This window comes from Protopterus annectens, chromosome 11.part0 (assembly GCF_019279795.1).
Source record: "Protopterus annectens isolate FY-2018-M chromosome 11.part0, PAN1.0, whole genome shotgun sequence".
NCBI lineage: Eukaryota > Metazoa > Chordata > Ceratodontiformes > Protopteridae > Protopterus > Protopterus annectens.
Genome location: NC_056745.1, coordinates 186999842 through 187019284, shown reverse-complemented (window position 1 = coordinate 187019284; position 19443 = coordinate 186999842). Strand labels below are relative to the sequence as shown.

The following is a 19443-nucleotide window of genomic DNA, read 5'->3' as shown; positions in this document are numbered from 1 at the left end:
AATTAAAATCCATACTTCAGCTATTTCAGCTCACTACGACACGAATCCACCTTTATTTTCAAATCCTCTTCTAAGGCAGTTCCTCAGAGGGGCAAAAAACATTAGACCACCTAGGAGAGCTCCTACACCAACATGGGACCTCAACTTTGTACTGGAAAAACTAACGTTACCTCCCTTTGAACCAGCTTTCTCTGCAGACCTTCAGTTCCTATCCTGGAAGACTGCCCTGCTCCTGGCAATAACTTCAGCTAGGAGAGGCTCAGAACTACAGGCACTAATGGCAGTGGAACCTCATTTTTCATCAAGACAGAGTTTCTCTACGAACTAATCCTACTTTTATGCCTAAGGTGGTTTCCAGTGTAGCTTTAAATCAAACCATCCACCTACCCACCTTCTTCCCCAATCCACAGAACAAAGGTGAGAGACTCCTGCATTCCTTGGACATTCACAGACAGCTTTGTTACTACTTGGATAAAACTAAGACTTTCAGAAAAACTGACCAGCTCTTTGTTTCCTATGCTACAGCTTCTCAAGGGAGGGCTATATCCAAGCAAACCATTTCAAAATGGATAGGTCATTGCATATGGTTCTGTTATACCCATCATGGGAAACAAGTTCCTGCCACCATTAGATCCCACTCTACCAGGGCAACAGCTACCTCTACAGCCTTTCTCAGGGGGGGTTCCTACCAAGGAAATTTTAGAAGCTGCAACTTGGAGTTCTGTACACACCTTCACCAAACACGATCACTTACCTCTTTACTCTAAGTCTAGGGCGGGCTTTGCCACTGCAGTTCTGCATAGCCTTATTGCCTCCACTAACCCTCTGTGATACCTCCCCCCTACCTTAGCTTTGGGATTCAACCCAAGTGTGATGACTGCAGCAGGGTAACACGATGAACATAGTACAGTTTTGTACCTACCATAAATGTAGATGTTCGAGTGTTCACCCTGTTGCAGTCCAAGTTACCCTCCCTCCATCCCCTCTGATCTACTGGCTAAATCTCTGCTATGCCTTACTGATGTATTTGCTTATAGCTGAAGGGATTTTGTGTTTGTGCAGTGTTCACACCATTTGGTACTAATTCTGATCACCCTTTTGGGGGCACCTGACATCTGGTGCAAGAAAAACTGAAGAAAATGGCGTCGGTTGCAATATATATATACCCCTGGCGCACTGACGTCAGGGATGAGGCGACAGCAGCCGACGTCGGACCAAGACTTTGGAATTCCGGCCGACTGCGGGACCGCCTGACGACAGGATAACCCAAGTGTGATGACTGCAGCAGGGTGAACACTCGAACATCTACATTTATGGTAGGTACAAAACTGTACTTTATGGATGTTATTTTGGAGGCCAGGAGGCCCAGCACCAGAAAATCTTATACAGACAAATGGAAGAAATTCTGTGCTTGGAACCAAGCGCAGGGAATTGAGTCGCTTGTACCAAATATACCTCAGATTTTGCAATACCTAACTGAGATGCTGGACAAAGGCCTATCCTCATCAATTAAGATCCGTGCCTCTGCCATTTCAGCTCATTACAATACGGACCCACCTATTTTTTCTCTTCCACTGCTAAGACAGTTTCTCAGAGGGGCCAAAAACATAAGACCTCCAAGGAGAGCTCCAATACCTGCATGGGACCAACATTTTGTCTTGGAAAAACTCACACTGCCTCCTTTTGAGCCAGCCAATACAGCAGAGATAAAATACTTGTCATGGAAAACCGCTCTTCTCCTAGCAATAACTTCAGCAAGAAGAGTCTCAGAGTTACAGGCACTAATGGCTGTGGAACCTTTTATTATTTTCCATCAGGACAGGGTTTCTCTAAGGACAAACCCGACATTTATGCCTAAGGTAGTGTCCAGTGGGGCTCTTAACCAAACCATACATTTGCCTACCTTTTATCCAAACCCACAGAATAAGGGGGAGAGACTTCTGCATTCTTTGGACATACACAGACAGCTACGCTTTTACTTGGACAAAACTAAAGCCTTCAGAAAGACTGAGCAACTCTTAGTGGCATATGCTGCAGGTTTGCAAGGAAAAGCTATTTCAAAGCAGACTATTTCAAAATGGATAGGCCACTGCATTCGTTTCTGCTATTCACAACATGGCAAGTCAGTGCCCAAGGGAAATTAGGCCACATTCTACCAGAGTAGCAGCCACTTCAGCAGCCTTGCTCAGAGGAGTACCAACCAAGGACACTTTGGAGGCTGCAACATGGACTTCAGTGCACACTTTTACAAAGCACTACCATTTACCTCTCTACTCTAAATCCAGAGCAGGCTTTGCCACTGCAGTTCTGCAGGACCTCATAGCCACTCCAAACTCTATTTAGGCCCAGCCACCCAACCTCAGCTTTGGGATTCAACCCAAGTGTAATGACTACAACAGTGAAACACGATGAACCTAGTACAGTTGTGTACCTACCATAAATGTAGACGTTAGAGTGTATTCACTGTTGCAGTCCAGGTTACCCTCCCACCATTCCCCCTTTTTTTTGCTGGGACTTATCTGTACCTCTCTATTCTATACAACCTGTGTGGTGTATTTGCTTGTAGATGAAGGTTATGTGCATGCTTTTTTTGGATCATAACATTTACAGTCTACCCTTTTGGGGGCACCTGACATCTGGGGCAAGAAAAACTGAAGAAAATGGTGTCTGCTGCATCTTTTATACCCCTGGTGCACTGACGTCAGGGAAGAGGTGACAGCAACCGACGCCAGACCAGGACTTTGGAATTCAGGCCGACTGTGGGTAGCCTGCCAGCAGGATAACCCAAGTGTAATGACTGCAACAGTGAATGCACTCTAACATCTACATTTATGGTAGGTACACAACTGTACTTTGTGTAGACTTACCATAAATGTAGATGTTCGAGTGTATTCGCTGTTGCAGTCTAGGTTTCCCACCCACCATCCCCCTTTTTCTTCTGATGGAACCTATCTTACCTTCTCTGATTTGTACAACCTATGTGGTGTATTTGCTTGTAGACAAAGGTAAATTTTATATTGGTACATGTAATTATACATATCTAAATTATGGCAACCCTCTTGGGGGACACCTGACATCTGGGGCAAGAAAAACTAAAGAAAATGGCATCGGCCGCTTCTTTTATACCCCTGATGACCTGACATCAGGGAAAGGGCAACAGCGACCGACGCAGGGCCCAAGACTTTGGAATTCAGGCCGGCTGAGTGCAAACTTCCAGCAGGATTACCCAAATGTAATGACTGCAACAGTTAATACACATGAACATATATATTTATGGTAAGTGTACACAACTGTTCTTTCTCTGCACTTCCCTTTGGCTTATCTACTGTGCCCAGGGTGTTCACAAAGTGTCTAGCTCGAGCCATTGCATTTTGCAGGCAGAGAAATATTCAAATTTACCCATACCTGGACGATTGTCTGACTCAGACAGAAAGCCAGGACTTGCTATTACAACACCTGGCATTCGTAAAGAAGCATCTAACCTCACTAGAGTATACCATCAATGAAAAGAAATCTCACCTAGTACCCTGCCAACAGATTGTATTCCTGGGAGCAAGCTTGAACACAACTTTCTAGATGGCATTCCTCACTCCGGAGAAACAGGTTTATTTGACAACCTACTTCAAACTTTTGGACACAAAAACCCAGCTATCTGCAAGGAAAATACTGCAAGCTCTGGGGTTCATGGCCTCTTGCATTCTGCTAATTCCATATGCAAGACTGCATATGAGGACAGCTATCTGCAAGGAAAATACTGCAAGCTCTGGGGTTCATGGCCTCTTGCATTCTGCTAATTCCATATGCAAGACTGCATATGAGGAAACTCCAGTGGTATCTAAAAAGCCTATGGTGTCAACATTCTCAGGACCTGGAAGTAATGATTCCTATCATTCCTTGTCTAAGGAGAGAGAGTTCCTTTGGTGGGCAGTGGCCTGCTACCACAACAAGGGACTCCCTTTCACTCTAGCCCCTGCCGCCCAAACCCTAACAACAGATGCATGAGACTATGCATGAGGGGCTCACATGGCAGGGCAGTGCATTCAGGGCAAATGGAACCCAAGACAGATGCACCTGCATATCAATCAAAAAGAAATGTTAGCTGTGCAGAATGCTTTGACAGCCTTCAAAGACCGTACAACTATTGGTAAAGACGGACAACACCACAGTTGTATGGTACATAAACAAGCAGGGGCGAACCCACTCCTACCTTCTCTACAGACTAGCCATGGCTCTGTGGAACACAGCCGTGAGCTACCAAGTACACCTACAAGCACAATTCCTGCCAGGCAAACTAAATTCACTGGCAGATGACTTGAGCAGAAATCTCATGGACCCACACGAGTGGATACTAGAACCCAAAATATTCAACCTCTTGAGTAACAAATGGGGGACTCCAGAGGTAGACCTGTTTCCCTCCCCTCAGAACTATCAACTGAACAAATTCTGCACAAGAACTACACACAGTCAAGCTTGGAAAGTGGATGACCTGTCCTTTACCTTGGAAAGCCTCTTGGTTTATGCCTTTCCCCCCTCTGCCTCTCCTCTTGAAGGTTCTACTAAAGATCAAACAGGACAAGCCAAGGACAATACTGATTGCACCAGATTGGCCACGCCAGCACTGGTACCCCCTCTTGTGCAGTATGACACTGCTACAACCATGATACCTGCCTCAGACCCCTTCCCTGCTGTCCCAGCAGGCGGGCCAGATTCTGCACCCTCAGCTTCAAACCCTGAGCCTTGCAGCCTGGCTAATTCCTTGAGCTCTCTTCTAGCATCCCTCAGTCCCATGCAGGTGCTGGATGTCATTCTGGCGGCAAGGAGGCCTAGTACTAGAAAATCCTATGCTGAAAAGTGGAAAAGATACTGTTCCTGGAGCCAGGCTCAGGGGATGGGCACAACGGTGCCCAGCTTACCTCATATTCTAGAGTACTTAACAGAAATGCTCCACAAGAGCCTATCCTTCTCGTCAATTAAAATTCATGCCTCTGCCATTTCAGCACATTATAATACTGAGCCCACCCCTCTTCTATCGCCCCTTGCTAAAACAATTCTTTAGAGGGGCCAAAAATTTAAGACACCCCCCCCCCCCCGGTGAGCTCCCACTCCAGCCTGGGACCTTAACTTTGTATTGGAAAAGCTCACTCTTCCCCCCTTTGAGCCAGCTGTAACAGCAGAGTTGAAATTCCTTTCTTGGAAAACAGCCTTCCTTCTAGCCATCACTTCAACAAGAAGAGTGTCTGAATTACAGGTCCTCATGGCAGTGGAACACTTCATTATCTTCCATGTGGACAGGGTTTCCTTCAGGGCTAACCCTTCCTTTATGCCCAAGGTGGTTTCTAGTGTGGCCCTAAATCAGTCCATTCATTTGCTTCCTTTTTTTCCTAATCAACAAAACAAAGGGGAACGAATACTGCACTCTGTGGATGTGCCCAGACAACTTAGATTCTATTTGGACAGGACTAAGCCTCTCCAGAAAATCTGAACAGCTGCTAGTTGGCTTTGCTGCAGGGGCAGAGTGGAAGGCCATTCCAAAGCAAACCATTTCCAAATGGATAGCCCATTGCATTCATTTCTGCTACAAGCACCATGAAAAACGTACCCCACAGGGGATAAGATCACATTCCACCAGGGCTACATCTACCTCTACGGCATTTCTCAGAGGAGTCCCTACCAGGGACATCCTGGAAGCTGCTACCTGGAGCTCTGTACATAACTTCACCAAGCATTACCACATGCCTATCTTTTCTAAATCCAGTGCTGGCTTTGCCACAGCAGTCTTACAGGGCTTAATAGCTGACCCTAATGCTCTTTAACTACCTCCTCCCTTCTTTAGCTTTGGAAATCAACCCAAATGTGATGACTGCAACAGTAAAACATGAAGAACATAGTACAGTTGTGTACACTTAGCATAAATGTAGATGTTCGAGTGTATTCACTGTTGCAGTTATGGTTACCCTCCCTTCAGCCCCCTGACTTCTCTTGGCTCTACCTTTCCTTCTTGTTTGGTATATTTATTTTTCTTTTGTATTTGCTTTTTGAGAGAGGTGTGCCATACCTTATAATTGCTTCCTATTGTGGGGGCACCTGACACCTGGGGCAAGAAAAACTGATGTAATGGAGTCAGCTGCATGTTTTATACCCCTGACTTGACGTCATGGAAGAAGCGACAGCATCTGACGCAGAAATCCGATGATTCTGGTATTCAGGCCGGCTGAGGGCTACCTGCAGGCAGATAACCCAAATGTGATGACTGCAACAGTGAATACACTCTAACATCTACATTTATGGTAAGTATACACAACTGTACTTTCTGCTACTTTATGAATATAATATTTTGTATGATTATTGTTATTCTTTGAAAATTTGCATCTAAACTCCCAATATTTCCTTGATGTTCTTCGTGTTTCACAGTTGCAGTCATTACATTTGGGTTATCCTGCTGGCAGGTTGCCCTCAGTCAGCCTGAATTCCAGTCTTGGGTCCTGCGTCAGTTGCTGTTGTCTCTTCCCTGACGTCAGGTGTATAAAAGATGCAACCGACGCCATTTTATTCAGTCTTTCTTGCCGCGCAGTGCCCGAAGCAGAAGCAGTTCGCAAGTGCCGGTCGGCCGACTCCTGAGATTTTTGTGTTCAAGTTTCAGATCCGAAGTCTTCATTAAAAGCTAAGTACCCCGTTGGGGAAACTTTTTTCTTGCTCCAGACCGATGTCAGGAAAAAGTTAATTGTATTAACCAACGCACTATTAAGCGTTGGTCCGATTTTGCATTAAGCTATTTTGAGCGAAGATTTAATTATACAATGTCATCGGATAGCCATCCGACTACCGGAGTTCACAAAAAACGCAAAGAAAAAGAAAAAGACAGGCAACCGAGGTCCAAAACCGACGACAAAGCTTCTCCTAAGCAAGTCGCCGGTTCTCAGTGAGGTGCTTTCGCAGCCCCTGACACCCGCTACTTTAGAGTCGCAGGCCGCTACTGACTCCCACGTGGAGTCGGCCAGGCCACAGGAAACTCAAGGTATTGGAGCCTCGGAGATTATTCCCTCAGATGGGTCCGGAGCTGCTGAGCAGGCATCGGCTTCTGAGGGTGTACTCATACCTAAACGATTATATATTAAACCAACTTCAAAGACTAAAACACCTTTAAAGGCAAAGAAACATGTTCACCAGTCACAAGGACAGGCCTCCATGCCCAAAAAACAGATGCTCAAAATGGCCGAAGACTTAATTACCTTGATCAGGGATTCCCATCCCTCCTTCTGATAAGAGGCCTAGCCAAGAGACAGACTATGAATCTTCAGATCAGGTTTCCATTTCTTCTGATTCCTCTTCTGATCAGGAATATTCTCTTTCCCCGTATGAGGATTCTGATGCTGAAGAATCAATTCCTTCAGCTTCTCCTCCTGAGGACTACTCTTTTGGGGAAACCTTGCATACCATGAGGGAGCACTTCCACTGGGAGAGCTAAGATTTTTCAGAATCTAAGAAAAGGCTCAGACTTCCTTTTACTACCTCAACACAGGCCTCTAGCTATTCCACCTGTGTTGGACATTGTAGATGATGTGTTCTCTGAGTGTAGTCTGACCCCTGACTCTTTACCTCCAACTCCTGTTAAGCCGGACAGATACTACAGGATCCCTGACTCTCATAAATTCCTTTTCAAAAACCCTACTGCAGACCCAGAAACTATTTATCAGGGTCCAAAAGGGGTCAAGGCTTCTACTGCAAAAAATCCTACCTCCTCTGACAGGGATTCTAGGGCTCTGGATAGATGGGGAAAAAAGATTTACACATCTGCTACTTTGGCTATAAGGGCCTTAAATTGCCAGGTTCATATACTCAAATATCAGCAATGTATCATGACACTGCTTAAACAGAAAATGATGGCAAATTATGAATGTGCAGAAAGCAAAGAAATGCAGGATTTATTGCATGCAGCTGAACAAGTTGGAAAGCATACTTTGAAATGTGGATTTGATTCTCTGGAGGTCTCCTGCAGGGCCGCTGTTATGGGTACTGTCATCAGGAGGCATGCTTGGTTGAAGGAGCAAAATCTGCCTGACCATGTTAAAGCAAAATTATTAGATGCTCCTTTACAACATGATACCTTGTTTGGTGTTAAGGCAGAAGAGGTGTTAAAGAAAATGGAGGACAAAGCTAAATCTATGCAAACGGTCAAGGATTTCTTACAGGTACAGCCACCTAGATTTAGCAGACACTGGCCTACAAAGAATTGGTCCTTTCCTTTGTCAGACAGACCTCAAAGGGGCAGATCCAGACGCCCTAGAGGCAGATCACAGCTGCAAGGATCCTACAGGTCTAAGCGGTGGAGTGCTTCTACCTCCAAAGGTGGAGAGGACAAATCACAATCATACAGGAAACAGTCCCAATGACTTCCCCCTGCCTGCGCCAAACACTTATCTTTTGGCAGCACCCTTAGGGGGAAAACTAGCACTTTTTTCTCAAAATTGGCACATTATAACCCAGGACAAATGGGTTCTAGACATAGTGTCACAAAGTTACAAGTTTCATTTCCATACCCTGCCAAGGGCAAACGGTTGGCCAGACCTGCCAAAAAAATCAATGGGCAGAGGCTCAAAAACAAGTCGCAGCTCTCATGGACATGAGGCTATTCAACAAGTACCACAGCAAGAGCAGGGACAAGGATTTTACTCAAGACTGTTCTTGGTACCCAGAAAGGACAAAGCATGAAGACCAATACTGGACCTATCTATTCTAAACACTTTCCTGGATATACCAAAATTCAAGATGTTGACCTTACAGCAGCTTCTGCCCATGCTGGTTAGCAAGGCTTGGCTCGTGACTTTAGACCTAAAAGAGGCATACTTGCATGTTCCAATCAGACAATCATGCAGAAGATACCTCAGATTCAAGGCTGGCTCAAAGTATTACCAATTCTCTGTGCTGCCCTTTGGCTTATCTACTGCACCCAGGGTCTTCACAAATTGCCTGGCACCAGTAATTGCTTACTGCAGACAGAGGAATACAAATATATCCTTACTTGGACGACTGCCTCATACAAGTAGAGAACAAGGACATTCTACTACAGCATCTGACATTTGTGATAAGACTTTTAACATGCCTAGTCAACACAGTCAACAAAAAGAAATCAAAGCTAGTACCCTCTCAAGAGATAATATTCCTGGGTGCAAGCTTAAATACAACTAACCCAGATGGCTTATCTCACTCCAGACAAACAAAGGCACCTGACTACCTATTTCAAGGAAATGGCAACAAAGGCCCAGTTATCTGCAAGAAAAATTCTGCAGGCTTTGGGTTTCATGGCATCCTGCAGCTTACTAATTCCATATGCAAGACTGCATATGAGGAAAATTCAGTGGTACCTAAAAAGTGTCTGGACACAGCATTGCCACAGTCTGGAAACAATGATCACTCTAATTCCCTGCCTGCAACAGGAGTTTCGATGGTGGGCAAAGGCTTGTCACCAAAACAAGGGGCAACCATTCTCACTACCCCCAGCCAGGCAGAGCCTAACGATGGATGCATCAGATTATGCCTGGGGGCACACATGGCAGGAAGAGGCGTTCAGGGCACCTGGTCCACAAACCAAAAGCATCTACATATCAATATAAAAGAGATGCTAGCTGTTCAAAATGCTCTGACAGCCTTCAAGGACCTACTTCATCCAGGACAACTACTGATAAAGACAGACAACACCACGGTCATGTGGTACATAAACAAGCAGGGGGGGGGGCACTCATTCTTATCCCCCTGTGCAGGCTAGTCATGGCTTTATGGGACACAGCATTGACTTACCAAGTTCATCTGCAGGCACAATTCCTGCTAGGAAAGGAAAATACTCTGGCAGATGAACTAAGCAGAAACCTCATGGATCCCAACAACTGGCACCTGGATCCACAAGTCTTCAGCGTAATAACAAAAAAATGGGGAAGCCCGGACAGAGATCTGTTTGCCTCCCCTCAAAACAATCAATTAAAAAGATTCTGCACAAGGACTTATCACAGACAAGCTTGTCCCAATGCCCAGCCTGGACCTTACCTCAAATACCTCATCTACTGTCCCAGCAAAACAATCAGATTCTGCACAGCCAACTTGGGACCCTAAACCTGGTAGCATGGCGGATAATGTAGCCATACAAACCACACCTCTCAGTAAAGCTGTGATGGATGTCATTTTAGAAGCCAGAAGACCTAGTACTAGAAAATCCTATGCTGGGAAATGGAAGAGATTTTGCGCTTGGAACAAAGCTCAAGGAACTGATACAGCTGTCCCAAATATTCCTCAGATTTTGCAATACTTAACTGAGATGCTGGACAAAGGCCTATCTTTTTCATCAATTAAAATCCATACCTCTGCAATTTCGGCTCATTACAATTCAGAGCCACCACTCTCATCCTTTATTAAAGGCAGTACCTCAGAGGAGCCAAACACTTAAGGCCTCCAAGGAGAATGCCAATACCTGCATGGGACCTCAATTATGTCTTGGAAAAACTCACCTTACCTCCTTTTGAGCCAGCTGCTACTGCGGATATAAAGTTCTTATCTTGGAAAACAGCTCTGCTCCTAGCAATAACTTCTGCAAGACGAGTTTCAGAGCTACAGGTTCTCATGGCTGTGGAACCCTTTATCATTTTTTATCCAGACAGGGTATCTCTGAGAACAAACCCTACATTTATGCCTAAGGTAGTATCCAGTGTAGCCCTTAACCAAACAATTAATTTGCCAACTTTTTATCCAAATCCACAGAACACGTACACAGACAACTTAGATTCTACTTGGACAAAACTAAAGTTTTCAGAAAGACAGAACAATTACTAGTGGCATATGCCACAGCATCACAAGGAAAGTCCATCTCCAAGCAGACTATTTCAAAGTGGATAGGTCACTGCATTTGTTTCTGCTACTCACAGCATGGTAAACCAGTGCCTAACGGCATTAGGCCACATTCAACCAGAGCTGCAGCCACTTCTGCAGCCTTTCTCAGGGGAGTACAAACCAAAGACATTTTAGAGGGGGCTACTTGGAGTTCAGTGCATACCTTTACAAAACATTACAATCTACCTCTTTACTCTAAATCCAGGGCAGGCTTTGCCACTGCAGTTCTGCAGGGCCTCTTAGCCGCTCCTAATGCTGTTTAGCTCCAGCCCCCCAACCATAGCTTTGGGACTCGACTCAAATGTAATGACTGCCACAGTGAAACACGAAAAACATAGTACAGTTGTGTACACTTACCATAAATGTAGATGTTCGAGTGTATTCACTGTTGCAGTCCAGGTTACCCACCCACCACCCCCCTTATTTTTGCTGGAACTTATCTTTACTTTTCTAATCTATACAGCCTAGGTGGTGTATTTGCTTATAGAGGAAGGTAAAGCTTATTTTTGGTGCAAGTATGTTTTATTTGCATAATTTTAGCCTACCCTTTTTGGGGCACCTGACATCTGGGGCAAGAAAAACTGAATAAAATGGTGTCGGCTGCATCTTGTATACCCCTGACGACCTTATGTCAGGGAAGAGGCGACAGCAACCGATGCAGGACCCAAGACTTTGGAATTCAGGCTGACTGAGGGCAACCTGCCAGCAGGATAACCCAAATGTAATGACTGCAACAGTGAATACACTCGGAACATCTACATTTATGGTAAGTGTACACAACTGTACTTTTCTTGACTCCCCCTCCATTTCATCATCATCCCTTTCCACTTTGAATTATAGGTTTCTGCTATTGCTGTGTATAGGAGCCTTAACTGTGTAGCTTTGAAATGCCCCTTCAAATCAGGTAATCCCAATCCGCATGGTTCTATTAGAAGAATCAGCTTTTCCCACTTGACTCTTGCTGTCTTCCCCTCCCAGATAAAATCCTTCAGCTCTTTATTAATTGCTATCCACAACTTCTTCTCTGGTTGATAAAAATATGACTGACCTGTGTATAAGACTAAAGGGGTTAAAAACATTTTAACTGCATGTATCTTACTATCCATATGCATGTAACACAACTTCCAATTTCTCCACTTTTGTGTTATCTTTTCTTTACTCTCTTCCCACACATCCTTAGCTGCCACACTGGAATCCTTTTTAATCCATACCCTTAAGTACTTCATTTTATCATGTCCCCATCTGTATGGATATTGCTGAAGCAATGTGTGTGTGGGTACATAATTTACTGCTATTGCCTTTGTTTTAGCTTCATTAAATTTGTATCTTGAAAAGATATGAAACTGTCTCAAAATGTTCCACAACACTGAGATGTCCTTTTCTGGTTTTATCAGTTATAAAATATCATCATTTGCAAATAGTCTTTTATTGACCACCATACCAACTATAGCCTTGACATTCTGAGTCCCTTATTTTCTTTGTCAGTGGTTCTAAATATAATGCAAATAACAAAGGAGAAAGAGGTCACCCCTACCTGGTTCCTCTGCTCAAGCAAAAATTAATGGAGAGGAACCCACTCACTTTAATTTTTGCCTCCGATCCCTCATATATCCGCCTAATCAACCTTATAATTTTGTCAGGGAATGCAAATGCTTCTGCTCATTAAGTCCTAGCTTACTCTGTCAAATGCTTCCTCTACATCAAGACCCACCAACAACAGTGGTATTTTCTTACATTCTGCTTCCCTCCGGATCGTCCGTGTTCTGCTAATGTTGTCAAATGTTTGCCTCCCCTCCAGAAAACCAACATTGATCCATATCTATCACTTTTGCCATTCATTTAGCCATTATAGACATAAACACTTTATAATCATGGTTTAGTATTGAAATGGGCCTGTATGAAGCTGGTTCTGATGGGTCTTCACCCTCTGTAGGTATTACAGCTACCACTGCTTTCTTCCAGGATGTTGGTACTTCTCCTCTTAAAATACTGTTAAACAAAACCTTTGAGATCTTTATCAGTTTTTCTCCTCCTAGCTTTGAAGCTTTCACAGGAATACCATCTGTTCCTGGGGACTTTGCTGGGGACTGGTTATACATCACCATTTTTCTCTTGTCTCCTTTTATCCTAACAGTTAGTAATTGAGCCTCATCTTCCTCTAACCTTGGCATATTTAATTTTTCCATAATCATTTCCATTTGTACCTTTTCTTGATTTCCATATTTGCTACAAAAAAAAGCTTTTTAATGTTAATTGTTCTTTTTCATTTACTTGCTTTCTTTTAAAACATGTTACTAGATCAAGCTAAGGGCTTTAATCCAGTTATTACCCTATACAAGAATGAAAAAAGTACATACATTTTTTTGTCATGCTGTTTTGACCAGAGTTTTTTTTTTTTTTTACTTTGCAGTGCCTACATTTCTTAAAAGTGAACAATGGGAAAGTATCCCCATTACAATTAAAAATAACTGTTAAAACTTTAGTTTATAGCATGCAAAAAAATCTGCAGTACAAAAAAAATTACTATTAAGAAAAAATGTTTTACTTAGTTAACTTTCTCCCTGCTATTCCCCTCTTCTAAGTATTTTTCCAAACGTTAATGACATGAAGCAGGGCATATGCTTCAGAGTCCCCTACAAGTTTAACAAAGTCCAAAAAGTTCAATATTTCCAGGTTTTCTTGTTCTGTCATGTTTCACAAACACAATTATTGTTTTGAAATCACACATTTGTCAATTTCCAAGTTACTGGTTATGTTCTTGTTCATCTCCATCTCCTATATCCTGTCTCTGCTTCATTTTCAACATATTCTCGATTCTTCTAGTCAACTCTTGTGCTTTTTTTCTTCTCACAAGCATTTCCATTGAAACATTGGAAAGGTTTCACTGGCACAGTCTCTCTGTCGTCTTTATTACCTGAAGAACAAGAAGCAGAATCTTCTTCTGTTTCACAACTCACTTTTTGTTGGATAAACTTTTATATTTCCTCCTTAGCACATATTGCATCAAAAAATTATTTTATCCCTCCAGGAAAGTGTAGTTTGAAGATAGCTGGGTACAGCAGTTTGAATCTCATGCCTGCTTTTCAACATTCCCTGAGTTCTGCCTGGTGTACAGTGAGTAATCATTCTCCACAAACACTCTACTGTCTCCCACTTTTAGTACTTTGTCCTTCTGATACAGTTTTGTCAGAATCATGTCCTTCTGTTGGTAGGATTGCATCTTTACAATTAAAGGTTTGCTTTCTCATAGCCAATGTACCCTTTCTATTAACAACTCCTGTTGTGGAATATCTGTCCAATTGCTTATTTGTGCTTTCATAAAATTAATACAGTCTGTTCCTTCCAGCTTTTCTGGTACAGCAGAAAATCTCAGGTTTTCCCCACATGCTCTGTCCTCTAATTCCGTTATTTTTTTAAACATCTCTTCTTGAGCAGTCTCACATTCAGCCAGCATTTTCTTCATTTCGACCTCTGATATTTGCAGTTTTATCACCTCACCTGAATAACTTTTTAAAGATTCTTCCATTTTTCCAGCCTTTTGTTGTTTGAGTTGATATACTCCATCAGTGTTTGATTTAGTTTAATCAGATATGTGTGCAGTTGTCTTATACTTTCCTCTAGGTTACTGGAAGGCATGTTTGGAGCTTGCACTGCTTTTTGCTGAACAGCTGTAGTATTCTTCCCAGTCCACAGAGAACCCTCTCTGTTGATGCACTTGTCTAGTCAGCCTCATCTGGGTATTCACTGAATTCACCTGACTGCATGGTTTCTCAGTTTCAAATAATTGCCGGGAACCATTTTTTTCTGTCCACAAGTAATTGATTTAATCACTACTTCGTAAAATCCCTCAGAGTGGTTGTTGTAGAGCCTACAGCAGCCCCTCTGGCTTCCATCCTTACCTTTCTGTCAGGAGTGTTTAAAAATGGTACTAGTTACTCCTCAGTTATGGTTCACTTGCCAGCAATATTTCATTTTTGTAATGGTTTTCAGTAAGCATCATAGGCACAGGACATGTAAGGCCTTCCTCAAAGGCATTTTCTACTCCATACTGATGTTAGTGGAACCTGCCCCTCAATGGATCTCAGTTTTGTTCTGGAAACATTAAGTAAACCACCATTCAAACCAGCTAATTCTGTTCTTCTAAAGTTTTTGCTGTGGAAAGAAGTTCTGTTGGTAGCTCTAACATCAGGAAGAAGAATTTTTGAGCTTCACTCGTTCTGTCAGCATCCATACATCACCTTTCATCCCTAAAGAGTCACCCTTTGAACTAATCCATCCTTTATGCCTAAGGTGGCTGCACAAAATAATTTGAACCAGTCTATACGCTTAACAGTTTTCTTTCCCAAATATTCCAACAATGGGGAATATTGGATTCATTGTTTGGATAGTCACAGACAACTTTGTTTTTATCTTGACAGGACAAAGGATTTCAGAAAGGAGAACAACTCTCTGTCCTATTCTTCAGCCAGGAAAGGGTATAAGATTCCCAAGATAACCATAACAACTTAAACAGAGTTATCAGATTGTATTGTACATTGTTATCCTTCTGTAGGTATATCTTTGGCTACAAGACTGAAAACACACACTTTTAGAGTAGAGCTCAGGTCATGTCTGATGCTTTCCTATATGGCCTGGCATTATAGGAAGTGACAGTGGCTGCCATTTGGTCATCCTTGCATACCTTTGTCAAACATTGTAGTTCGAGTACTCTGTTTAGTGCTCGGGCCTCCTTCGGCATAACCATTCTAAAAGGCTTACTGGAGTAGACCACCCCAAGTCAACTAGGGCCTCTCTCCATTGTTTTTCAAGTGTCTGGACAAGACCAGAGAAATATGTAAGTTGTATACTTATCAGAATATTAGATTTATCTGGTCTTTGTCCATATGCTAGTGATCCACTCACTACCTGTAGAGAAGATGTTTTTTTTTTTGTTTTGTTTTTTTGGGGAGGGGTCCTGCTAAGTTGTTTGGTATACTTTGTGTGTAAAATGTTATGATAGTGGACTTGTTAGTTTGATGCTTGTTCTGGAGAGATCTTTAAGCACAAGGGATTTAAGGGTTAGGAGAGCAGCTCTAGCTTGTGAAGAGTTTGTTTTCAGGAAGATTAGATGCCAGAGGTAACTAGTCTATTCGTTTTCTAGGGTCCAGACAGAGACTAGATACAGCTAACATTCTGGTAAGTGCACAAATTTGAATTCCTACTTTAGCTTTGGGGCAAGTTTTGTCTGTTTCCCAGGTACTGCTGTGCTATGTTTAGCTGTTTGAGTCCCATAAATGAGTAAATATTACCTCAATGCTACATTTTATAGCAGAATCAGAAAGAGCAGTGTATTTACGTCCATGTAAGTTGAGTAGGCAGAAAAAAATATTTATAGTAGAAGGCATTTTTTCAGTTAATAGCAACACTGCCTTCATCTACATATGTTTCCTGAAACATTTTACCATAGAGCTTAGATTAAACATATTGTATGACAAGTCACTGTAACAGTAAAGCATACATTAAACGCATTGCATGCCTTAATGCTCATCAGCCTTGGTATTCATGCTTTGCTGTCTTTAATGTTTTTTTCTCTTTTAATGCACCACAGAGAACTGAATTATGAAGATTACAGAGAAAAGGTACACAGCATTGCCTCCCATTTAAGTGGCTGGTATAAGGTAGGTAAATAAGAACATTATCTTTTGTATCTGTGGTATGCATGCTTTCTGGAAATGGCTACATTCTATATGTTGAATTGCCAGATTAATTTGGGAACAACTAGACTGTATATGACAGTCTTAATTAAAATCTATTTTTATTTTGTATGTAGTTTGTTGGTAAGTGCACTCGGCACAGCCGCTGGTTCCTTTTTTGGTCTTGTCTGGTTGCAGTTTAAAAATAATTGGTTTGTGTGTGAATGTAGTGTAGTACAAATGATAAGTAGGACATGAAAAATAAAACATGTTCACATCTTAGGCAAGCAGTCAGTAGGTCATTGCAGAATCTTGCTCACAGAATAAATGGGCAGTAAGACTGAAAAAAAATGTCATATCAGGGAAGATTCTTAAGTTGGCCTAGGATACCAGCTCCATTTAACTTCATTAAACAAATTAATGCCTCAGAAGAAACAATCTGATAAAAAGCACAAAGTTACAACAGCAGGAAGCGTTTTCCATGACTTAGGATCTTAGATGGAGACTGCTTTTTTGGTGCATCTGAGCAAGAAACTGAGGGTTGTCGATTATAAAAAATGTGGATGAGAAATGTGGGTTTTCTGGAACTGAATTTTAAATGGAGAGTTCTGTTTAAGGAAAAGCAGTGGCTTAGGTGCAGACAAAAAGTGAGAGTCAAGATAGTAGCTTTGTTCTGTTACGCGATGGGCAGGCCATGGCCATCCTTTAATGATAGGAAGTGGTGTTCTTTCCTGGGTGATTCATCTGTAAGGCTTCATATTTTATTAATGCCAGTTTGGACTTTGCTTCTGTTGGCTGCAGTGAGAGGGAGAACATATTTCATTGTGCAGATGTGTACACCACTGGCAACAAGTAGACATACTTTTTTTGTAAACAAACTAAATATTCAGTTGCTGGGAAGGTCATAAACCCTAATGACAATACACAGTCTGAAATGTTTCTCCAGCAGAACTAGCAATAATAGCTAGTGTTTTGGGAAAAAGATGACATTTTTTGTGGGTCCCATATAACATGATTTTAGTGTTATTAAAGTTAATCTTGTTGCATAATGTGCGGAACCGGTCAGGCACTAGAGACAAACCCATAGAAAGTAAGTTTCAGTGAATGTAATTGAATGGTCTGCATAAAGAGATCTATTTATACTAAGAAAGCAGAAATAGGCAATATTAATGAAGAAAGTGAAAACTAAGGGCCCAGAATGGAACCCTCCAGCCTAAAATGGTGTGGTTGAGACTGGTAGAAACAGTCTTTTACTCTGTATGGGAAGTTTTCAAAGGTGGTTTTAGTGCTGCTACACAGAGCTTGGGAGCATGGATTATTTTTTTTTATTTCCAGCAGCCATCTGATTTGCCCTGCATTCATTGCCTTGCAAGTGTCATTTGTAAGATAAAACAAGAGAGGAGGTAGTATTGTGACTATACTTAAAGCCATTTTGATTTTCTCAAAAAACGCCATAATCCTCTCAATGTGTGTTTTTAAACCATATTTTTTTTGTTATAATTATGCCCTCATCTTGTAAAGTGGGGTTTCTTTTTCTAAAATGTGTAGTTTTCATACCTCTCAACCTGGAAACATCAAAAATCTAGACAAGGCCCATGAAAAATAGGTACAAGTCTGTACTCTGATTAACATAAAATCTGCATACATAATTATGTAACCCTACCCAATCCAGTGGAATTGTGGGGTACCAACTTTCAAATGCAAACTGAAGAACAGACAACCAAAATATGGCACCAGAGTCCCCCTGCAGCCATTCCAATGTCCCATTCCCTGGCTATTTCACCCCATTTACCATAAACCCTAATGTGCATACTGCTTTACTTCTACAATGATTGTTTGGATTTTATTTTTACATTTTGTAGCACAATGCACAAACACTAGTAGACATCTGCTAAACAAAGCAATACTGTCTCACAATGAAAATAGACTTGGCATTAAAACTTCTCTGCCCTTGAAACTCGCATTCATTGAAACACAGACACTAATGCTTAAATAAAATAGTTGCTGCCTTAACCACTCTGCTTACTGAGTGTAACATTTGAATTAGAAAGCTGTTTCACACACACACACACACCCTAATGCTTAAATATAATAGCTGCTGCCATAACCACTCTGCTTACTGAGTGCAGAATTTGAATTAGAAAACTGTGGAGCTGCTGCCAATAACTAACCACACACACACACACACACACACACACACACACACACACACACACACACACACACACACACACACCATGCGAGCTGCATGTTTAAGTAAAATAGCTGCTTCCATAATCACTCTGCTTACTGAGTGTAACATTTGAATTAGAAAGCTGCTTCACACACACTAATGGTTAAATAAAATAGCTGCTGCCATAACCCGAGCGTAAAATTTGAATTAGAAAGCTGCGGAGCTGCTGCCAATAACGAACCACACACACCGTGCGAACTGCTGCCAGCAACCACCACTCTGCATAAAATAAAATAGTGAACCACGCACACACATTTGAATTAGAAAGCTTAGCACATTGCTTAAATAAAATAGCTTACGAACATACCTCTCAACCTCTTAGGTTAAGTAATCTTGGCAAAGCCTGATGTAATGGGGGACAAATAACCAAAAATAAGGACAGATTTTAAATCTTACTCTTCCATACTTACAATGCTTCTAGAATAAAAGGATTTTCTGAAGGATATAAAGTATGAAACTCAAATGTATATCAATATTTAGTGACTTCAATCCTTAGATCATCCCAGTGTTCTGCTAGAAAACTACACATTTTATGAGGGAAAGTCAAAATGAGGCAAACTCACAGAATGTCCAGATTTTGCTTCTGGAGCAGTCAGCAGTCTTGTACTGAATGACCTGAGCCATCGGAGGTAAATAGGGTCAGAACAACTCTTTTTTTATAAG

The 19443-nt window shown here is 42.0% G+C and overlaps 1 protein-coding gene across 3 annotated transcripts in view; it reads left to right on the top strand.

The window, feature by feature from the left end:
• BCL2L13 (BCL2 like 13) overlaps nucleotides 1–19443 on the top strand; it is a 583548-nt gene that overhangs the window by 285607 nt on the left and 278498 nt on the right. For all 3 annotated transcript variants that reach the window (XM_044087597.1, XM_044087598.1, XM_044087599.1), the window contains one exon: nucleotides 16463–16532. In XM_044087597.1, the coding sequence (XP_043943532.1) occupies nucleotides 16463–16532 (70 nt within the window). The remainder of the gene's footprint in view (nucleotides 1–16462; nucleotides 16533–19443) is intronic.